This window comes from Paramormyrops kingsleyae, chromosome 18 (assembly GCF_048594095.1).
Source record: "Paramormyrops kingsleyae isolate MSU_618 chromosome 18, PKINGS_0.4, whole genome shotgun sequence".
In the NCBI taxonomy this organism is placed as follows: Eukaryota; Metazoa; Chordata; class Actinopteri; order Osteoglossiformes; family Mormyridae; genus Paramormyrops; species Paramormyrops kingsleyae.
In genome coordinates, this window is record NC_132814.1 from 9947899 (window position 1) to 9966408 (window position 18510).

Below are 18510 nucleotides of genomic sequence, written 5' to 3' on the forward strand. Positions count from 1 at the left end.
CACCCCCTTTTCCTGAAATAAACTAATAGACCAGAAAACTCTTATAGATATAGAACACTTGGGTGTTTTTGTCTTTATGTCATCTAAATTAGTGGGAGAAAATCTGAAATTCTGTGTCGTACTGTAAGTCCACTGTCAAGAATTTGACAGGCTAGACTGAGAATTTGTATCTTTTTCTCAGACTGCCTGTGAATTAATTTTTTGTTATACATTTTGGTTGCACCTTCGTAACTTCTCCACCCCTATAGCTGTGACACTATCCAGCAGGTACAAAAAAAAATATGCTTTTGGCCTGTAATTCTGCTTGATTACTTCCAGCAAAATTCCAGTGGGAGTGTAACTGAATTATGCGGTATAAAGGGACAGCTGGCTCATGCTGGATACAAAACCAGTTGCCTTGCCAGTGGTGCACTCCCAGTTAGCAGTGTGTACAAGGTTTATAAGTTAAATCCAGTTGCTTATGGTTGCACCCAAAGGAAATTCACAATAGCTCACGTGATTATACACAGGATCCCTAACTTGCTCTTGCTCGTCTTTTTTTCCAACAAGGTCAGACATGTACATGTCAAGAAAGGCGTACGTCGCTACAATAGAAAAGAATAAGTGAAGCCAAATTTTTAACAACGAGTTAACAACAAGCAAATGAACAAACGAACACAACCGGCCAGGCAAGACGGCTGATATACATACGATCTACTAGGAGAAACATCAATCACAGGTACAGCTAAATAAACAGAACCATATGTATCATGCATATAAACACTTGAAAGAATTTAACAAAGTCACATATAAACAAAATAAAAGGTTAGGTTCTTCTACTTTGACACAACTTATAAAATAAGATGTATTCTGTTGTGCAAAATATATCAGCGCCACCTGGTGGAGATTTAATTTTATAGATTTTTTTCTCCCCATTTAATAACTAAATAAAAAAACTTTTTTTTTTCAGTGTAATGGATAAATCAAATATGGGTCACGCATACAACGAGCAAAAACACATTAGAATCACCATAAATTCACAGAGACGCATACTGTAAATCACACGACGTATCTATTATGAAATAGAAATTTAGTGAGGAAACCATTCGCTTTCTTTCTATGGGGGTGACTGCGAAGTTCCACTTTATATTATGCTTAGCAGTCTATCTTATTTTTAAATTCTGCGTTTAATTTTAAATAAATTTGTTTTAATATATTTGATACACCAAATGGCTACATATTTTTGGCGCTTTAACGATATTTATCGAGCGTTCATTAAAATACACCCCCACACATATTTTGCGTAAGAACGATCCGCCCTGCCGGTATAATTCCGAAAGCGGAACGGTCGCCATAACTGCGTCAAGTAGCCGGTTGTTTGTTTATCGTCTTTGCTGTAATAACAGGAAAGATCTATCTTCCCTTGCACCATGGTTGTAAAAGTGCACATAATTTACTGGTACGTAATCTAAGTGATGTTCTAACTGTATTAACTTGAGCTTTACAAGACTGTGGTTTCGTTTTTCTCCTCTAAACTGCGCTATTGAACGTAAATTCCGGTGTATGTCTTTGAGTATATATCAAACTACGCCGTTTTTCTTTTTGTGATTCACTAATAAGCAATTTTAACAAAACAAAATTTGTTTCAGTTTAGCCGTGTCTCGTATAGAATATGGTTGTTGCTTACCTGTAAATTTTTAGGAATATATAGGGAACTGATGCGCCTTAAACGGCAATACATGCTCTAAGTCTTCATCTTCAGTTATTGAAATATCTATGCTATTGCTGTTTGCATATTGTACGCCGTAGGCAGTGCCTAATGTTTTAAGTGTAGTGATTCACTTTTAGCTTTTCACCTTAAAATTTCAATTGTAAAATGCCTTTTTCAAATCAAGCTATCGCAGTTTTGAAGCTGAATTTATTCTTGCTGATGACAAGATTCTTTAAAATTATTTTTCAGTGGTGGCTGAGGGTACAAGCCCAAGGTAAGTTTTCATTTACTTTTTCCTTAATACAATACATATAATAATTTTAAAAATGCTAATCGTAGGTACTGTTTATGCTAATCGGATTAACCACGATGGCTGTTTTTTCCGCTTCCTAGTTCACCAAACTCAAGACTTTGCTTGAGGATGAATTCCAAAGTGATGTTGAGATTGTGAGTTGATTTATAATCTTGTAGATATTAAATCTTTCAAATATTTAGCGTGTTTTTATAATGATTCTTGTAATTTTGCTATCCTCTCTACACAGTGGGAGTGTAAATGTTAAATTAAAATATAGTATTAAAAAAAACATTAATTCTGTGACATTTTGATTTGTGGTTTTCTCTGTATAAATGTCTCTACTGTTGTACAAATGTTTCTGACAGTACTCTGTCATGGCCTGGAATGTATGTCTGTCCTGTTGGGTGTCCTGATACCAGTGTGTTTATGCATTCTTAGACTGGTGAGGGCACACCTTCAAGAACAGGGTGGTTTGAGGTGCAGGTGAATGGGAAACTGGTTCACTCCAAGAAGGTAACGTGCTCCTGATGTTGGTCTAGTAGATATTTATACAGGCAGTGTTACCTTCCTACATCTTATGTATGCCTAGAAATTAAGTTAGTAGTGTAGAATCACAATGACAGAATTTTAACTTGTTTACAGCAGTGATGAAACTGCTTTGCATAAAACTGGAAAGAACACTAAGTAGTTGGTGACTTTGCTGTTCCCTTCTTTGTGTTTGACTTGCACACGGTCCAATGTAATAACTAATTTCTTATTAAAAAAATCATAGTTGTATTTTTAATTAAATGTAGATGGGCAGGCATGGGTTACCCATTCTAAGTTCTTCAAAAAGTACTGTAACAGATAAAATCTCCTTGGCGATACATGACCAACCAGTTTCACTTCATGCTCAAGTGTGGAAACTAGTGCTGTCAAACGATTGCATTTTTAAATCAGATTAATCACAGGGTTGCTGTGGATTAATTTAGATTAATCACGATTAAATGTCATTTCATTTTTAATCTATATTAATCACATTTAATTTTGCATGAGCAAATAGACTCAAAAAAAGGGAATATATATTCACTTAACATGTTTATTGAACATCTTGAACATGAGTCGGATGCATTCCATCTGCCACAGAAGTGCAATACCATGGACCCATATCCAAAAGCAAGATTTTTTTGTTTAGCCAGACAACTTGTCGGATTTAAGGTACCTCAGTTTAAATGGTCTTTATCTTCGTTCGCTTACAATTAGCATGAACTACCATAAATCCGACAAATAATTCAACTAATCATGAAGTCCAATTCTAGCCCTGTTAATTGCCATTGTTAGCAATATCAGTTGATAACACATTACGTGCGGTGCTTTTCATATAAAACTCCGTAGCAACACATCCACAGATAAGTTGGACGGTATAGCGTGTGCGACCGATTTAATGAGCCACAAATGAGAAGTAGTGCTTAAACAGTATAAAACTACAACTTTCCCTTCTGTTGATAAAAGGCGCAGCCATCTTGGATTCTGAACTCAGGATCCTCTGTGCTGCTCCGAGATATTTCTCGGATCTCCGAGAAACGGGAGCGCATGTCGTCACTTCCGGCTTCAAAACTCCCAAATCTGACTCGGAATACGAGTTCCGAGGGCAAATGGAACCCACTAAAACTAGCCGAAAAGGGTTGACAGAGACATTTCAGGGATTTTGAATCATTCTGTGCTGCAGATGGGTTAATTGTGTTAAAAAAAATTTATCAGATTAATCATGATGATGGATTAATCCGCGTTAACCTGTTAATTTTGACAGCCCTAGTGGAAACATATCTTTTGAACTGTTTTGCACAAGTTAAAACAGCCTTTGATGAGAGCTGGTAAGTCACAGCGGAATCTTTGCCTGTCCAGGGTGGGGACGGTTTTCCGGACAGCAGTCAGAAGTTGGAAGTCGTGGTAAAAGCTATCAAAAAGGCTTTGGGGGAATGAGCCTGTGCCGCTCTTAGAGGTAAGTTAGTAAGGGTTTAGTCTTGATCTGTCGTACTAGTTTTCAAGTCAGTTGGGGTTTTGTCATCATACCATATACATTAACAGCATGCAGTGACATGGAGCAGTGTTTCTCAGGCTCATAGGGTGACGTGTATTCATAAAGTGCAGAGATTGGACAAGTGGTGGTGATCAGGGTATCACATCCTTAACACATAATGCAGGCTAGATTTCGCAAAATGTATACATTTCTGCTGTCCTTTACTCTTTGATCTGCATGTTAATCTGTCCTTCAGCATTGATAATATAATTCTAAAATCACATGTTTTTTGATGGCAGAAACATTCAGATAATTTCTAGAACTGCTCGCTGGGGAATTCTTAAATGTCCCTTCCCTCCTTCCACAGTTGGGTGTCTTGGTGCGTCTTCCTTCCGGCTGTGGCGATTGATGATGGTGGTACCCGAAGTGTCACTGACACGGGTGCGACTTGACAGTTCTCGCGCTGCCTGGGAGGCGTCGCACAGAGCACCCGGACTCTCGGGTTTATCGCGTCAGTTTCCTGCATGTGGTTTTCATTTGGGAAAAACTAAAGAATAGCTTCATGAAATCCCTACTAAACTTTCATCTTTTCACCATTTTGGCCTGTATGTTATCTTTTAAGGCTTAATTTTCCCACTGTTTAAACACTTTTCTGTTCTTGTCAAAGAGGTTTTCCTGTGTTGACATCCTTCATCATTAAGATCTCAACTGTTGCAGTAACTGGCTGCTAATGTTAAATATTTGTTTCTTCTCAAATGTGGGATTAATAAAAACTGATGTGAAAGTGTTGCTTCTCAGCTTTGTATATCTCAGTATTCAAGATTGTAGATTGTTAATTCTGTTTGCAAATGCTTAGGCCTTGCAAAATACATATAAAAATAACACTTCAGTGTTTTGAATAGTGAATTGAATGGTGTCCTGCTGGACCTGGCAAAATATGGATGAAATAAATCTTCAGGAATCCTAGCAATGCCAAACCACTTCAGCTGTCCATGGCTTCTTTCCTCTAAGTGAAATACATCTTGCATCTCCTTTGGATTTGACCTTGGTATCTAATTTGGCTCTCTCATCTGATTTATTTTTAGGTCTTGCATTGCAGTTCCTTATCTTAGAGAAGCTTTGCATGTCAATAACCTGAAGAGGGTGATTTGTAAATGTATGGTGCTCCTTCTATCCATCTTTAAAATCCACCCAGGCCCTTAAGGCAGTGAGAATCTTCTGTTTTTTAATGTGCTAAATGTAGATGGCATGCCCTACCTTGGTCAAAGGCACAGAGTTCATTAACCTGAGCTGGGCTTGGCATGGCAGTTCATCTACAAGACATACAATCTCTTGGGCTTCAAAGAGGCAGCCAGAAAAGTCGAGAGCATCGCAGAGGCTGGTGAGAGTTTTGTGATTGGCTGAGGGTCGAGTGACCAGTCCCGCAAGCTGGGACCTAATTGACCAGGGGTGTGCTTTCCAGCGACATAACATGATTCGCCCAGGTGCTTCAGAAAACAACCACAAAGTTATGCCAGTTTGCAGATACAGGTCATTGTCCTTTACAGCCACATTTATACACCAATTCGAGCAGATCTTGATTATCCAGAATGTTTCGGGCATAATCTGAATTTTGGAATTTTAGTGTAAGGGCACAACTAATACATGCATCTTTAAATTGTTTTTCAATGTTAGGTTATGAATGCAGCCCATGGAAATACTAACTTCCTTTTTTGATTGCCAAATCAAATCAAATGAAGACTGTTTTCCTTTGACTAATGTGATTATTTACACGCATATATTAATATGTGAATGCTGGTTTGTCCAACATCTCATTCTGAAACTCGGGGTATTAATATGAAGGTCCAACCACTGTTGCTATAGTAGCCTATTCTGAGAAGGCTTTACTTTAGATGTTGGGCCCCATAAAAGCATTTTATATTGATCCCCAAACAAGATCAATCCAGTTATGTTGTCGCTCAGGGGCCCTGGAAATTGTACTGACTTTCCCACCCTTTAACGGTGTATCTGGATGTTGCTGGTGGGATTTTCTGCCCATCACCTGGTATTGATGTTGGGTGATCAGGTTTTGGCGAGTTTGCGTAGCCTACCGCTTCACAGCTGAACTTGCTACTGATTGTGACCTTCACAATCACTTCACTGCAGTTGACAAGGGCAGCTCTACCGGGGTAGAAATTCGGTGAACTGACTCGGTGAAAGTATGACTTCCTGTGATGGTTCTTAGATGAAGGTCACTGACACCTTCCGTCCAGCCACCGATTCTGATACCAGTGTTAGTTGCTAGAGATTGCATGGCTGTGTGCTTATTATCTGCATTCCATTTAAACTGGGAATTTGTCATTTCCACGTTCTTTGTCTGAAATTTCAGCCAGAACGCCCCCTGAAATCAGAATTCCGACTCGGAAAGTCAGAGGAACCTCTGCAACCCCGACTTCAGAATTCAACAGAAGTGAAAGCTGTAGTTAAATGTTGTTTATTAGCACTTATGCATTATTTGTGTGTCATTAAATCGGTTGTACACACAATACTGTCCAAATGCTATCTGTGGACTTATGTTATGGTGTTTGTATGTGCCAAGTACTGCATAATGTGTTATCGACTGGTATTGCTAACAACGGCTAACAGCGAACCTGGCTAGAACTGGTATTGCTAAATGGCTTTCTGACTTATTATACCGGAATGCGGTTACCTCAGGTGCGATCTCATTCCCAGCTTTGACTTCCGACCTCCAAGGTGAATGACACGCAGCATAATTACATACCTGTGTCATTAATGGGTGGCTTAATTAACCGATCCCTTTCATAGGTTACTATGACATCCAGTTTTCAACTACAATTTACATCCTGATAATTTCTACATATATATTAACAAATAATTATGTGCCTTTTAACAAGCTCTTCATGTAAATATATATATATATATATTTTTCCCCCCCATAAATATTGTGGAAAATAAAAGGACTTTAGTGCTATTTTTAAACATAAACATAGCTTCTACACATGACGACAACAACAACCACAATAATTACAATAGTAACCAACTAAATAAATGGAGTTCCATATTATTCTTCCTGAAGTATACCGTTCAAAGAGTGACTTCATTGCAAAGTGCCAGGTATCCTAGCAACTGGGAGAATTAATCGCTGGCAGGTTTTATATGGTTATTTTGCCTCCCCCCATGCTGGGTTGGTTCATACTTTAATGATGCAAATATTATATTTTTAATACTAGCAAATGCAAAATTATTTTATCGTATTACTCTTGTATTTTATCAAAAAACAGCGTTAGATTCACACTGACATTTGGAAATAAGTGTGATATGTTCAGAATGTACTTTTGCAATATTTGAAATATCTACTTAAATAATTTTGACCAATAAATAAATAATTATATATATATATATAATTAAAAAAAAAATCATTCCCCTCTCCTTCCTGCTTTATTTCAAGGAGGATGGCTGCAATGTTTTGGGTTTGGCAGCATTGCAACACAAAAGTTTATCATGGTGATCATGGAATAATTAATTACTTTCAATAAAGAAATGTATGAATAACTAACTTTGAACCACCATTTAAAACCACATGTTTACTCATGATTATACCATGCCATTACACAACTGTTAAGCTGAAATAAAGATCAATTCCATCAATATGTATTGTACCACTATTTTAGTCCTGTTACAAATTACATTTTTAATGTGTCAGTCCTTTAACATATGTTGCATATGTTGATAAAGTACATACAAAGCTATTTGCAGAAGTCATAATTGTATAATAGTCATGTCCATCTATCAGTCCATCTTCTATAATTACTTATCCAGTCATGGTATAATTACTCATGTGCCTCTGCTAATTACAAAATGATTCCTGAACACAGGATGTCTACAGCAAGAATTTAAGAAGAGTATAGCGTGTCATGCTGGATGATCAGGCAGGAATACATTTCAGGTTCTAGTGAAGACTGATCTTCTGCTTCTGAAATAATTTCATTTGACTCTGACAAACTACTTCTAGTTTTTCATCTGGGAGACAATGGGAAAGTTGCAGAGGGACCGGAATCGTCGCTAAAGCCGTGACACAACATCACATATGATATGCAGTGTCTCAGAATGGACCACCATGACATTTTACAGCGACTATCCCCAGAAAGTGTGAGTACGTTTGTTTTGAGACGTCAGAGATTACTGGAAGTTACACAATGACTGATCTGACACTATTTATTTTACCCTTATGTCATCATCACACATGACACCTGCAACTTACCAGGGGTGACATCTGCAACATCCCTACAGAGCCCGAAACGTACACTAGCAAGCTATTGAGCAGGAGATCCAGCAAATGTTGCAGCTGGGAGTAATTGCTGAGATCCTCAACCTGTGGTCAACCACCACATCTGATGGTCTACCACCCCCTACAGCAGGCTCCGATTCTGTAATGATTTCTGTAATGATTTCTGGAGGTGCCTATGTTCAACAGTTGTCTGATGAGCTGAAAAACTGCTAGAGCAGTTGGGATAGCTCATCTCCAGTCTGGGCCTCACTGAGAGCTGCTGTCACATACTGTACCACTGACTCTGGCTGCCTGAGAGAAAACTGCGTTCAGTACCCCTTGCAGGTTCTGGGAGTATATAGTTCTTCCCTTCGAGTTGCATAGGGTTCCGGCCACCTTCCAGTGCCTAATGGATTAGGTCCTAAGGCCACTGCAGGAATATACCTCAGCCTATCTAGATGATGTGGTGGTGCAATCGGTGTGTTTAGCAGAGCAACTCTGCAGGATGAGGAGAGTACTGGATGACCTCAGAGAGGCCGGACTTATTGCCAGGTGCCATGTGGTCTACAGGAAGCACACTACCTGGAATATTGCATCGCAATTGGTTCCTCAAACCACAGGAGAAAAAGACTGCTGCTATTTGGGATACACTCTGTCCGACCACAAAGACCCAGGTAAGTGCCTTCCTGCGGTTGGTGTTGTTCTATTTGTGGCTCATCCTTTCTTTATCAGCCCATGTACCCTGACACTTGGACATCACAATGAATGGTCCGCCAGAGAAAGCTGTCTGGTCAACTAAAGTGGAAATAGCATTACAGGTCCTGAAGACCTTTGGGCAGAATTGGTCCTGAGAGCCCCAGATGTCCACACTAGCTTCAGGGAGGTCCTAGCCCAGGACTTCAAGGATGAGGAGCTCAATGTGTTAATTTGTGGTTCAGGTACAACACCAAGCATCTGTGCATGTGTTTTATGTATAGTGCAAAAGAGAAGGGTAACCTGAATCTCCTGCCCATTAAGGGAATCAGCTAATGCTGTAGAAGTAGGTGTGTGAAACAAAAGGTCAATGTGAAGCAGACTTCTGTGAAGCAGCTGTGAAAGTGATGAATGAAAACTAATTTTAATATGCAGGGATAAGTGGGGACTATGTTGAGTGGGCTGTTGTAAGATGGTATACACTGCCCTCCCACCCACCAGTGAGTATTTTGATAAAAATGTTAATATGGGCAAAATTCTTTTGTAGAGCAGGGATTGAGTATTCATGTGATGTCACTCATCAGTCATAAGAACATTGCACATTAATTTATTGTAATATCTTCTTAAAGATTTTTACTAAATTTATTGAGAAAACCCTAATCTAATTTTACTGCATGTTAAAGATTTTTAGAGATCCTTCAAAAGGTCTGTTTAGGTACCAAAGTAGCCTTAATTAGATGTCCAAGTCTTTCCGATGTACTGTTCCTGCTTCTCCCACGTTTCTTGCTATGATCTCTGGAAATCTAATGAAATGCAACCTTGGACAAGGGCCTGGGTCCTATTCTGCAGGATAACTAATACAGGTAGATGTTTCTGGGTGACCTTAATGCACTTTACCTCCCACAGGACCTGCCCGATGATGTTGCTCATGTTCTCCCAGAGACACTGAAGCAAAGATGTTATACATCCCTAAGGTGGACCCTGGCGGATGGTTTCAGCAAACAGGGAAGATTTTATACCTATGCATCCATGCAAACATACACAGGGGGCAGGGAACTTAAAACTCAAGCAGGAAGGCAAGTCCTTCTGAGTATTCAGCAAGGTTATATAGGTCACATATCTCCAGAGGTTTGGTAAACAAAGGAAATGCTGATCCTCAGGAAGACTCTTACAGGTCTAGGTATCAGAGAGTGTCGTGGTATACAAGACAAAGGACTCCAAGGCAGGTGTAGGAACAAGAAGGGGCTTTATTAAACCAAAACTGATCAGGTGCTGGAAAACAAACAGGACCACGAGGGGTCAAAAACTGGGAGGACTGGTACAGGGAAGGGCACAGGCAACAGGACCAGACTGGGGCTGATGCGACAAACCGGTACTTAAATATATAGACTAATGAGGGGAAACAAGCAACAGGTGTGGTTCATCAGGGCCACGTCAGGGAGGAGACGGGAGGGTCAGGTGGAAATGACGGGCAGGACGTAACGGAGAGCTTGTTTTTTTTATTCACAACCTCACAAGGTTAGCAAAATTCCCACAAGTAGTGGCCCCAAGACAAAAGATCTTTTAGTGCTGTGTGGCCCAGTCTTGACCCATTCATAAGGTAGAGAAATGGACTCTGAGGAACATTTTTGTACCATTGGGGTACATTAATGTTGTTTGTACTTTGGGGAACAACTCGACCGGGGCTATATACCCTTACCCTGACAGTGTGGGAAAACACTTGGCATATATGAGAATTTGTAAAAAAAAGAAAAAAAAAAGAAAGTAGCCTTTGGGGTCAAAACAGTACCAAGGATATGGACACTGTGTTCCACCTGGATAACTTCTGCCTGGAATGGTGCAAGGTATTTTGACATTGGTTATTTTACACAGGGATGGTAGTGGCTAAACTTCAGTATTGGGTGAGTTAGTGGTCACTGCAGCCTCCCTCTTCTGGCGTTGTGTGTTTATTTGTATAGAAATTGCATATTTTCCTTGTTTATATGAGGGATTCTTCCTTATATTGTGCAAAATATGTTAGGTAAACTGATGTCTCTAAACCTCTAACAAGACATTCTTTATAATTTCAGACTTTTTAAAGCAAAACAACTCAAGAAAGGGAACTTTATTTACTGCCCACATCCCTTCAAAGGAATAAAAAGAGGGGGGGAAAATTATGCACCAAAGAGATGATTTACTGGATTTGAGAACAACTAATGGGTCTAAGTAGAAGTTTGAATATGAACTGAATGAAACTGTACCGCACGATCCCACTTTAAAATCCCGGGGTCAGGGTTCAAGTATGATAATTGATTCTTACCACAAGTACACGACTACAATGAAATCAGCGGAATAAAGTCCTTTTGTCGCTGTGGCAGTGTTTTGTACATTTATGGGTACCGTTGCATGCATCCTAAGGTGCGGCGGATGTCGGCGGTTTGTATGCGCATCAATCAGTCCTGTGCGGAGTGCGGTGCACGTGCGCGCGCGCCAGCGCGTGTCAGATTTAGTCAGCGTGGATGTGACAGTCTGCCGGGGGAGTAACATGTCCGTGGCGGCAGTACGAGTGGGTTTAACGCTAGTCAGGGGGGACAGCGCCAGGTACAGGGTGGGAAAATAAGAAATAGGGAGGGAGTAATTGGGAGAGGATGAGAGAGAGAAAGGATGGGAGGGAGGATGCTGCTCCCGTCGCCGCTGCCAGCGGAAAATGGCTGCTACATCCTCAAGTCTGTCCTGACACACCGAAAGGACATAAAGATGGAGAGAGCGAACATAAAAAATTGACAGTCAGATAGTGGCAACAGAGAAGGGACGGGCTGCGTATGTGTGTGTGTGAATGTGTGTGTGAACATGTCTGTCCTGGGAGCGAGGGAGTGAATAAAAGGACCGGAGACCGGAGGGCAGCGAGCTCGAGGCGGCGGGCGACACCAAGCTATGGAGCGCGAGTAAGTCGGCATTTGCCATAAAACGGGCAAAAGATCGTTTTAATTACAGCCGAATGACTCATTCCGATCAGGCCGACAGGTATGAGGAAGAAAAAAGAAATATCACAACAAATCCATGCGGACATACGTGGAAAAATTACATAGCCTGTCTGATGGAGTAGGCGGTGCACATCTGTTACCAGACACAAGAGTTAGAAAATAATGTTCACATATTTTTCGTATAAATGAGCATCAAATGAGGAAATTATTGTACATCAAAGCTTGTCGTCAGACTTGTAGCTTATGTTAGTGTGAATGAGTTCAGAAAAATAATGGTAAACTGAAATGAAGAATTATTGAATGAGCTATGAATTAAGTAATATTGGTGGCATTAGTAAAATATGGCTAGTTTCCTTCCAACCTCTAGCCGAGAACCAAAACAGCCAGCTATGAATGGTTGAGGGTGACGGAGAGGTGATCACGAGGTGATTTCAACGCCTCTCGCTTTTCATTATGATTTTTAAAGCCAAACTTTATGAATGAGATTGGATTTTTTTCCTCCAGCTCCCCTTTCATTTTTTCTTCTTCTCGACATCCCCGTTTCCCTCTTGATCTTATCATTTCCCACCCTTCTATTATATTAATTGCTTTCCTGGATAAAATTTACGTTGGTTTTGAATCAGCAGAATTTGCATCGAATCTCATTCATAAGATAAGGGATGCCGGGGTGTGTATGCGCGCACTGTAGGCAGTGTGTCCGTGTGCAGAATGTGCAGTCGGATAAACGAGGATAGATTAAAGCGTTGAACAGTAATTTTAATAATAGTGGTATTATGATAGTTGCCATCCTTTAGTTTTTACCCCTGCTTTGGCGATTAATTTCATTCTGTATTTTAAAAACTGGGTACATTATAATGGCTAATTCTTAATATGAAATTTGGCCTTGCTTGTTTGGCTAATATACTTACTTGAAATGCGTTAGCTTAAGTTAACTAGTATTTGGCTCGTTTTTCCTTTTTTTTGCTCTTCATTGCAGTTATATTTTACTGTTTCATTTAATTATTGCGATTTGAAATGTGTTTTCCCTGAGTTTAATTAAAATATATGTTTTTACATGTTTACACACAAAATTCGCCTTGCGATCTTGCTAAGAAACATACGCGTTACCATTATTTGTGAAATGGTCATTGTGAAGTTTAAAGGCGATCCATTTGATCACGTGACTGTCCATTCTGAAAGAAAAAGGCGCTGTTCGACGCCATTGATAAGTGTGGCCAGGTTTTGTAGTGAATGTTGTATGAGCAAGGCGTTTTCTCACAGTTTACGCTTTCATTTAAACTGCTTTTACAAAGTAATTTATATTAAAATACGGACAAACTTTTAATAGCATAACAATAAATTCTGAAATATTGAAAATCTCTGAAATACATTCGTTTGTCTTGGTATTTATAGTATATATATCATAATATATAATCTTATTGCAAAATAAATATTTTTACACTACGTGTTCGGTTAAGGAAATGCATTTTTTGACTGCTTTGCTTTCAGGAGCCTCCTTTCCCAGAATGCAGTCTGAGGAAGGCAGGCTGTGTTCTCTGTCCTGTTATCGCCTACACTGATTCCTCTCACTTCTTTGCCAGTGTGGTGCGTGTTCGTGCAGTGGTGATGACTCGTGATGACTCCAGTGGCGGTTGGGTGCCCCTGGGGGGCGGTGGGCTCAGTCACGTGGTCATCTGTAAGGGACAGAGCCCGGACGCCAAGGGCCACGCCAAATACTTCGTCCGTGGAGAAAGGCTGCGGGACCGAGTGGTGAGCCACCTACTACCCATAATCCTCTGCTTTACGTCTACCTGCCCCTGACGGCTGACGGAGTGACTCTCATGCGTGTCTGCAGCCAGTGTTGGATTGTGCGGTGCAGAGGGGGCTGGTGTACAACAAAGTGAACCCGATTTTCCATCACTGGCGTGTGGAGGAGAGGAAGTTTGGCCTGACATTTCAGAGCCCCGCTGATGCCGTCTCCTTCGAGAGTGGACTCCGCAGTGTCATTGACTGGATGGACAGAGGTACTGCACAGAGTTTGGATGGCAGGAAGCATGAATGGACAGTACTTAAGGCCATAGTATTCAGGAAGGTGTCACACTCGACAGAACATTCAAAGAGTATAAAACTGACAAATTATATCATTTTTCAAATCCATAATTGATATTGATTTTAAAACCCTCATTCAGTAAACAAGGGACCTTTTGAAAATATTTTTTGTATTATGTAGGTCAATGACATAAAAGTATAATCTTGAAGTTTTTTGATTGTTCCTATTTTCTTGTGTAGAGAATGTTTTCCCTAACATTCTCTCATTGTCCTTTTGTTATTTGGGTGTCTAATAATTTTGGTATATTTATAGTTCTGCATTTTTGTGCAGGATATGTACAGTCTTGTAAAAAGATGAATCTGCTTATTGTTCAGTTTTTCTTTGTTCTCTTAATCCAGAATGGTTTGATAAATAGTCTCTAACAGGAATGTGACGTTTGACTAGTTAGTACAGTCTGTAATATTTCCGGCCTTTTGTGGCAGCACCATTAAGAATGAATTCACAGAACTCGGGTTGCTTTCTAAGAGGCCCAAGCATTACAGTAAAAGATTTGGCAGAACATTTTCTGAGTGACAAATTCTTAAAATGTCATTAAAAACATAGCTCCATACTGGTATCTTGAACTCCATGCTTTCAGTCTTCATTTTTCAGGGACGACCTCTCCTGTCCTTCGCGCCCCAGAGCAGGGAGTCCCTGACGATGAGCCCAAGCCTGTGAGTGTCTGCTCTCTTTGTGCTGCCCTGCCTAAGCGCAGACTGGCATCCTCCATCTTGAATTTATTTTTTGTTATTTCTCAAAATGCTGATTCTTACTAGCAATATTTCCATTTCATATTTTCTAACACATTTTATTTGTATTACATTATTTATTGCCATATACCCTAGTTTGTTCTAATATAAACTTAAAACCACAGAAGTCTTATCCTACTACAAGTTCTTTAACAGTTTATACTATATGCTGACATTGGGTTTCTTTCCTTTTCTCCAACAAATTTCAAGTATCTGCATGTGTGTAAAAAGTAAAGTAAACACTATTTTTGCATAGTAGGACCAGTACAGTCTATGTATCTATCCTCTCTTTTTCAGTCTCGCACGGACAGCGAATCGTCCTTCAACAGCAGGAAAGAAACCTTACCCAAACCCATCACCATAGTGACCAGCGAGTCCTCCTCCACTTTCTTTGTGCACCCTCCAGTTTCTGAGGATTTGAGCTACGGGATGAAGCACACTGTCACCGCTCAGACCCCAGCCATGGTGAGAGCTCACACTGCACAATGTTGTGTAATGCTGGTCATTTATGTATAATTATCTTATTTGCGTAATTGTTGCAGTAGGCAGCACGGGGGGTCAGTAGGCAGCACGGTAGTGAGTCTGTTTTGTAGCACGTTTTTATCCTCTTCTTATTTGGTTCAGGGTGAGGGGAGGCCTGGACCCTATCCAGAAGAACATAGGATACAAGGTCATGACCTCCTGTCCAAGGGCATAGAGCCCTAGTCAGCTGAGCTACACACCGCTCAAGTCTGATTTCATGGAAACCCATGTAATGTAGAGATCATGCAAACTCCACACACACACGGCAGAGATTCAAACCCCCAATCCTGCAGGTGTGAGACACTAAACACTGTACCTCCTCTGTGCATTATCATCTGTACGTTTTCTAAATGTGGAAGCTTAACAAAGCAATTTACGGTGCTTAAGCTCACAATTTCATTATTTCTTTTCATTAATTATATTGTGCATTATTTTCCTTAACACAATACAGTTTTACCAAACGTTTTAATGAGCAGGTAAGTTTGGCAATTGCTTCCTGTGTTTAACGTGCAGTATTATAAACAGGCTCCTGTCCGATGCTCACAGGTTCACATTATGCCGCTGCAGCACCAGCCCTCATCAACCGATGCTTCAAGAAACCCAGCAGCGACGCCGCCGGCCACGCCCTCCCCACTGACGCCGGCCACGCCCTCCCCACTGATTCCGGCCACGCCCTCCCCACTGATTCCGGCCACGCCCTCCCCACTGACGCCGGCCACGCCCTCCCCACTGATTCCGGCCACGCCCTCCCCACTGACTCCGGCCACGCCCTCCCCACTGACGCCGGCCACGCCCTCCCCACTGACGCCGGCCACGCCCTCCCCACTGACGCCGGCCACGCCCTCCCCACTGACTCCGGCCACGCCCTCCCCACTGACGCCGGCCACGCCCTCCCCACTGACGCCGGCCACGCCCTCCCCACTGACGCCGGCCACGCCCTCCCCACTGACTCCGGCCACGCCCTCCCCACTGATTCTGGCCACGCCCTCCCCACTGACTCCGGCCACGCCCTCCCCACTGACGCTGGCCACGCCCTCCCCACTGACTCCGGCCACGCCCTCCCCACTGACGCTGGCCACGCCCTCCCCACTGACGCCGGCCACACTGCCAGTCACCTCATCGCCTCTCTCAGCCCCTCCCCTTCCTCTTTTAGACCACGGCGACCTAAAGGATCTGTGGGGCGTGCGTGGGTATGAGGATTACAGACGGGCGGAGATGAGAAGGACTGCGGGTGAAGGAGGCCTGTCGGACAAGTCGGAGCTGTGTGCAGTGCATTTTGAGAAGGATCTGGCCAGGGTAGGGGTCGGGGGGGCAGAGGTGGCTGTAATGCTGGACAGCAAATTGCCGCAGCGGCTCTCGGCTGGATCGCCCACCTGCATATCTGCACCCAATGCCGTGACAAGCCCTGGGGGGGGTGCAGGGTGCCCACCGTGTGCCGGACTGGGCTCCCCATTGCCATGCTGCATTCACACGTCCATTGCCAAGCCTCGGTCACGCAGCTGGAAGAGAGGGGGCGGGGCAAGAGGAGGGGCCTGCACTATCGACTGCGGCCTCAGCCTGGGACTTTTTGGCCTGTCTTCCGCAGATGGCACCACCCGGCCCGCGGATGACACTGCCCGCCCGCCCGCCGCATCGTCATCCCCCACCTCCCGCTGCATCTATTGCCGTTCCGTCTTCAGCGCCTCAGACAATGGGCGCGGCCGCTGCCAGGATGCCCCTGACCCAGCCCTGCACTGCCTGCGCCAGTGGACCTGCGTGTGGTGCGCCGAGAGCCTGCTCTACCATTGTACCTCGGACCCGGAGGGCGAGTTCTGGGAGCCGTGCTCGTGCGAGGAGCTGCCGGGCGAGTGGCCACACGCGGCGTGCTGTGTGCGTTGGGTGGTGCTGCTGGCGCTGTCGCTTCTCGTGCCCTGCATGTGCTGCTATCTGCCCCTGTGTGCCTGCCTGCGCTGCGGCGAGCAGTGCGGCTGCTGTGGCGGGAAGCACAAGGCGGTGCGGTGATCCTGGGGGAGGGGAGGAGAGGGTGTGGAGCTGGTGGGCGAAGGGCACGATCCCCTCCCTGAAACCTGTCACCCCCTCGGTGCACCGTGGCTTCAGCAAGCTGCCGTGCACCTTCTCATATAGCCTCACGCCCTTAGTCTGTCCCACGGCATTCTGTGCTAATGGTGACTCTGCGTGAACCAAACTCTTCCTCGGTACTCTACTGCAGTGTTTCCCAGTCCGGTCCTTGGGGAGCCCCAGACAGTCCTGGGAGGGAGCAAAAATGTGGAGTGTCTGGCAGGGAGCTGGATGGGAGCAAAAACTGCTGGGGGGATCCGCAGGACTGGATTGGGAGCTGGGAGGGAACAAAAACGTGGACCCTCTGGGGATGCAAAACACTGTTCTACTGTAACATACATCCTTGGTGTAAGCAACGTGAGAGATGCAGCCTTGGCTATTTTTATAAGTGCATGATGCTGTTTGAAAAGCAAAGTGTCGTCCACTGGACAGAGGTTACTGTGAGGATGGGTGTGTGTGTTCATCGTGTGGGAAGATACAAAATGCTTTTATTATTTTTCCATAGTATTATTTTATTTTTTGCTTATTTATTTAGATTTGAAGGTATTATAGTATTATATTAAATTATGTATTATATCAAATTAATTATTATATTTTGATGTTTATAGACAATGCATAACAATTTTTCCATGCACCTAAACTTGACACTAACAGAGGCGAGCACCTGTGCACACTGACCAACCAATAGGAACACAGCTGAAGAATGTTGGCCAGGACTGGAAGGGTTCAGCTTTGTTAAACAGGAAAAAAAATCTGCAGTAGTAGAGCTATTCTGCACCTTGACCAAAGCACCAGTGTAACTGGTGAAGCCAGGAGGGTGACGTGTATCGCAGAACTCCAGACCTCCTGACAGGTCATTCCAAGGGAGTAAGATTCAAGGCAGGAACATTACTCATACTTAACATCCCTGCTGGGTTTACTTAGATTATATCACTGAATCACTTCTTGCCATTACTCATAAACTCTAAATGATGCCAAAAAAGGATTATAAAATACGCTGTGTATTACCCAGCCTGAAGACTCATTGCTCACTTTAAATCCAGGCCCCCACCAGCCCAGAACCTACATTCTTTAGCAGCTAGATGATAACAAGTAACTTAAAGCTAATTTTTTTTGTCTTTGCCAGGTAAGACCATTGGCATGGATTTGACCAAACGAGACCTAGTAATGTGAGAAGTCAACCAAATAAAAAAAAAAACGTGGTGA

General features: G+C 42.7%; 1 protein-coding gene and 1 long non-coding RNA gene across 3 annotated transcripts; both read left to right on the plus strand.

Moving 5' to 3' along the window:
- Positions 1-1281: 1281 nt before the first annotated feature.
- On the plus strand, positions 1282-4771 carry LOC111837944 (uncharacterized). The gene is made up of 6 exons (XR_002836774.2): positions 1282-1438; positions 1940-1964; positions 2084-2137; positions 2424-2498; positions 3870-3966; positions 4352-4771. It is a non-coding gene; the product is annotated as an uncharacterized lncRNA (long non-coding RNA).
- A 3865-nt stretch (positions 4772-8636) lies between these two features.
- Positions 8637-17371, plus strand: LOC111837948 (sprouty-related, EVH1 domain-containing protein 2-like). 2 transcript variants are annotated; one of them, XM_023800431.2, is made up of 8 exons: positions 8637-8925; positions 9070-9189; positions 9851-11868; positions 13488-13656; positions 13742-13910; positions 14588-14649; positions 15022-15189; positions 15793-17371. In XM_023800431.2, exons 3-8 carry the CDS (start codon positions 11858-11860, stop codon positions 17245-17247), a joined length of 2034 nt encoding a protein of 677 aa, XP_023656199.2. In that variant the 5' UTR covers positions 8637-8925; positions 9070-9189; positions 9851-11857; the 3' UTR covers positions 17248-17371. The 2 variants fall into 2 exon arrangements, with proteins under 2 accessions (XP_023656199.2, XP_072558382.1); XM_072702281.1 differs by lacking the exons at positions 8637-8925; positions 9070-9189; positions 9851-11868 and adding an exon at positions 11957-13198.
- The last annotated feature ends 1139 nt before the right edge of the window (positions 17372-18510 follow it).

Coding starts and splice junctions, on each gene's coding strand:
- LOC111837948 (XM_023800431.2), top strand. Junction 14,650..15,021: donor CTGACGATGAGCCCAAGCCT/GTGAGTGTCTGC, acceptor TCTCTTTTTCAG/TCTCGCACGGACAGCGAATC. Junction 15,190..15,792: donor CCGCTCAGACCCCAGCCATG/GTGAGAGCTCAC, acceptor CGATGCTCACAG/GTTCACATTATGCCGCTGCA.